Source organism: Myotis brandtii, unplaced genomic scaffold, assembly GCF_000412655.1.
Source record: "Myotis brandtii unplaced genomic scaffold, ASM41265v1 scaffold1172, whole genome shotgun sequence".
NCBI lineage: Eukaryota > Metazoa > Chordata > Mammalia > Chiroptera > Vespertilionidae > Myotis > Myotis brandtii.
In genome coordinates this window covers 517,289-521,467 of record NW_005354058.1, presented here as the reverse complement: position 1 = coordinate 521,467, position 4,179 = coordinate 517,289, and the positions used below count along the sequence as shown (strand labels likewise).

Genomic DNA, 4,179 nt, shown 5'->3' with positions numbered 1-4,179 from the left:
AAAAACCTGGGTTTTTGCCAAGATGACGTGGACCAGAAGAGACAGTCACGCTTTGAGGTTGGAGGAACGAAAGAAGTAAGGAGTGAAAGAGGAGAAAGGAAGAAAACAAAGTAGCCCTGGCCGGTGTGGCTCAGTTGGTTGAGCGTCGTCCCATACACAAAAAGGTTGACAGTTCGATTCCCGGTCAGGGCAGGTGCCTAGATTGCAGGCTCAATCCCCAGTAGGGGGAGTGCAGGAGGCAGTCTGTCACATTGATGTTCTATTTTCTCTCTCCCTTCCTCTCTCTCTAAAATCAATAAAAAACATTGTTTTAAAAAAGGAAAACAAAGGCATGTCAGGTAGTGGGTGAGTAAAGAACAAAATGATTAAATGCATTAAGAATAGCCCTGGCCGGCATGCTCAGTGGTTAGAGCGTAGGCCCAAGCACCAAAGGGTCTCAGATTTGATTCTCAAACCCAGTTGGGGTGCATGGGGGAGGCAACCAATCTATGTGTCTCTCTCACATTGATGTTTCTCTCTCTCTCTTCTCTGTCTCTCCTCCCCTCCCTCCTTTCCACTCTCTCTGAAAAAGCAATGGAAAAAATATCCTCCGGTGAGGATTAACAAAAAAAATTTTTTTTAAAAAAGAACAAAAAATACAGCATTCAAAAAAGAAGGACATACAGACAGACAGCAGCCACAGAATCTTGGGAAGGGACATCTTGGGAACCAGGCAAGTGAGGGAGGTGGGTCAGAGGAGCAGGGAAGTTTGCAAGAACTGACCCACCTCATCTGGGTGTGAAACATGGATTTCACTGCCTCATGACTGAAAGACAAAACAGACACCCAAATGGAAATCATTACCATTGACTGACCCCGCACAGCTAGCAAAGGTGCACAGTATTTCAGATGCAGTCAAAGCTTTGGCCATAACAACAACCATAACAACGACCTCTAGCCCAGCCCCTGTAGCTGGGCTCACTTGACAAGGTGTGCCTGGTATAGTGGAAATTTCACTGGATTTGGAATGAGAGGTTCTGAGTTCAAAAGTACACAGCCCTGGACAAGTGACTTCCTTTCCCAGGCCTCAGTGTTCTCGTCTATAACCGGGCAATAAGACTCATGAGACAATGCATTTAAAAGTAGAGTACTTTTAAAAAATGTATGGAGCCCTAACCAGTTTGGCTCAGTGGATAGAATGTCGGCCTGCGGACTGAAGGGTCCCAGGTTCGATTCCGGTCAAGGGCATGTACCTTGGTTGCGAGCACATCCCCAGTAGGAGGTGTGCAGGAGGCAGCTGATCGATGTTTCTCTTTCATCGATGTTCCTAACTCTTCTATCCCTCTCCCTTCCTCTCTGTAAAAAATCAATAAAATATAAATAAATAAAAATAAATAAAATGTATGGAAAGCGTATTATCCCACTAACAAGAACCTTGGACAAGTAAGTGTTGCCTCTTTTGATGTCTATCTCATGGAGAGTTGGAGCCGTATATGGAGGCTGGGTAAGTCACACAGGTGGTAGGTAAAATGATTGGGGTGTGAATTGGGCTCTTAACATCATGACCAGTGTTCTTTCCACGATGGCAGGCAGCTAGACAGCGACTGAAAAGTCACCTTCTCTTGGACAACAACCAAGAAGCCCGGGTGAAACGTGGCTGCTCCAAATGAGTGGCTGCATAGAAGCCCGAGCAGACACTGGAGCTGATCTGGAAAAAGGGTTCTGGGTTCCTGTGGCAGTTACATGCAGCGAAAAGAAGAACCTGGGTCACCATTGCTTAGTGAAAGGGGTTCAAGAAAGACCAGCCCCGTACGTGAGTGAATTTGACCCTCTCTACCAACCAGGCTAACCCTGGACAATAGCTCGTCTGGGGAGGATTCCATGAAGTGACCCCAAGAGGCGTAGGAAGAGAAACACAAATGCTGTGAAAAAGATTATCATCTGGATCCAAAATAAACTTCCCTGTCTTGAGTGACTTTCTCAATTGCTTAAGAGCCTGGTGTCATGTGGGCCCTTGCTTCCAGAAATAGGAAGGAAAAGGGAAACTAGAGTCCCCGCTATATTGGAGCTTAAGCTTGAATCTTGGCTAAGAACCGGAAACCATTGTCTTTGTTTTCCAGGAAGTTTTGGGGGGAAACTTGCTCATTATTGATAACTCAGTCAACTTGTATCCGTCATAAGAGTTTGTCTCTAAGAGCAAAAGCAATATTGCTCAGGCCTCGTTCTCAAAATCCCCCCAGCCTGAGCCAGGGACAACCGGGGCTCACCTTCTCTGCTGACCCTTCTCCATTTGTGTCCCACCCCCAAATTCCCTTCTGTCCCCTCTGTGCCTTATTTGGGGGAGGGCGCTAACTGACCTCTGAGGACTTCATCACCTTTGCCTTCTGGCTCCTGGTTGGGGTTTGGCCAATGGGAAGAGATCAGAAGATGGGAGGAGAGCGGTTGGGCTGTTAGGTCTCCTGGCTCCCTCTCTGCCTTACTGTGGTTCTAGCAGTGGCTGGTTTCTCTACAGGCACAGCCACGCTGTTGGAAGGGCCTCTCCCATGGCTGTGGCTCTAGGCAAGCACAAAAACAGTACTTCTTTCATTTGCCCTTCCACGCTAGAGATGATCATGGTTTCGTGCTGTAGCTAGACCCTGGACACCTCACCATTCTTTATTAGTTGCTTAAATGCTACTCGCACTTCTAAGTTCTCTTCAGATTAACTCTGACTGTGCCTTTGGGTTTCTGCTGGGACCTTGACGGATATATGCTTCTCAGTTGATGTTTTGTAATGACCCACGCTGTTGGAAGGGCCTCTCCCATGGCTGTGGCTCTCGGCAAGCACAAAAACAGTACTTCTTCCATTTGCCCTTCCACGCTAGAGATGATCATGGTTTCATGCTGTAGCTAGACCCTGGACACTTCACCATTCTTTATTAGTTGCTTAAATGCTACTCGCATTTCTATGAATAGTCCTTTTATTAAATTCTCTTCAGAAAAACTCTGTGCCTTTGGATTTCTACTGGGACCTTGACTGATATATGCTTCTCAGTTGATGTTTTGTAATGATCTCTAGGGATCAAGGCATCAAGTTTTAAAATAGTAGTTAGAGGTTTATCTGACATATCTAGGCAACCTCAAGAAACATACAGACTCAGAAGTTACCCATGTGGAGTTCTCTGCTATCCTCCCCATTACCTTCCTCCTAACCACAAATATTCTACAATGAAATTTCTACTTCTTTCCCATTTGAAAACCATGTTAGTTCATGAACCTTAGGCTTAAGTCAAGTGGCGAGAACACCACGAGGTCTCCCCACCCCCGTCGCAGCACCCCCAGTGAAAGACATACTCACTTGCCGTTGTTAAAGATGACGGTGCAGTTGGGCCAACAGTCATGGTTCACCAGGCCCAGGTTGGGGAAGATGCCCACGCCCACTGCCTGCAGGCCCCTCTGGTCACTGAGCGTGAAACCATTGCAGTTAATCTACCCAGAGGAAAAGATAGAGTCAGCTAACACACACAGACTGGGGACACAACACCATCCTCGCTACTGAAAGGTGTTTTTTAAAAAGTAGAAAACCAGTCTCATCCTGGAAATGCTTAGAGTCTGGAAACAAAAGGGTCCCTGCGCTATGTGTGATTCTAAATGACCCTCTAAATTAGTATCAGGAGAGACTCCCATGTTTGCTAAAATGCAGCACTGCCTTGAACGCTTTGGGTGGCTTTATTCTAAAAAGGCCAAAGAATGTCGGGCCAGTGTGGCCTAGTGGTTGAGCAATGACCTATGAACCAGGAGGTCACAGTTCAATTCCTGATCAGGGCACATGCCCAGGTTGTGGGCAGGAGGCAGCCTATCAATGGTTCTCTCTTATCATTGATGTTTCTATCTCTCTGTCCCTCTCCCTTCCCCTCTGAAATCAATTTAAAAAAATGATAAAAAATAAAAAGGCCAAAGATAGAAATGTTGATTCAGAAAGTCTCTCCTTTTCCTGTACCTGGGTCTCACATGAGTCTTCCCCAGTATCTATTTGGTTTCCCTCTCCATGCACTACTCTGCCTAAAGATAGAAATGTTGATTCAGAAAGTCTCTCCTTTTCCTGTACCTGGGTCTCACATGAGTCTTCCCCAGTATCTATTTGGTTTCCCTCTCCATGCACTACTCTGCCTTCCGGGGTGTGTGTGTGTGTGTGTGTGTGTGTGTGTGTGTGTGTGTCCT

The 4,179-nt window shown here is 46.3% G+C and overlaps 1 protein-coding gene across 1 annotated transcript in view; it reads right to left on the bottom strand.

Annotated features, from left to right (window-relative positions):
• Window positions 1-659: 659 nt before the first annotated feature.
• LOC102255643 (histone-lysine N-methyltransferase Smyd1) overlaps window positions 660-4,179 on the bottom strand; it is a gene marked incomplete at its 3' end in the record, with an annotated part of 29,809 nt that continues 26,289 nt past the window's right edge. The window contains exons 4-5 of the mRNA XM_005858410.2: window positions 3,317-3,447; window positions 660-805 (exon numbers count right to left, since the gene is read on the bottom strand). Of these exons, the coding sequence (XP_005858472.2) occupies window positions 660-805; window positions 3,317-3,447 (277 nt within the window). The remainder of the gene's footprint in view (window positions 806-3,316; window positions 3,448-4,179) is intronic.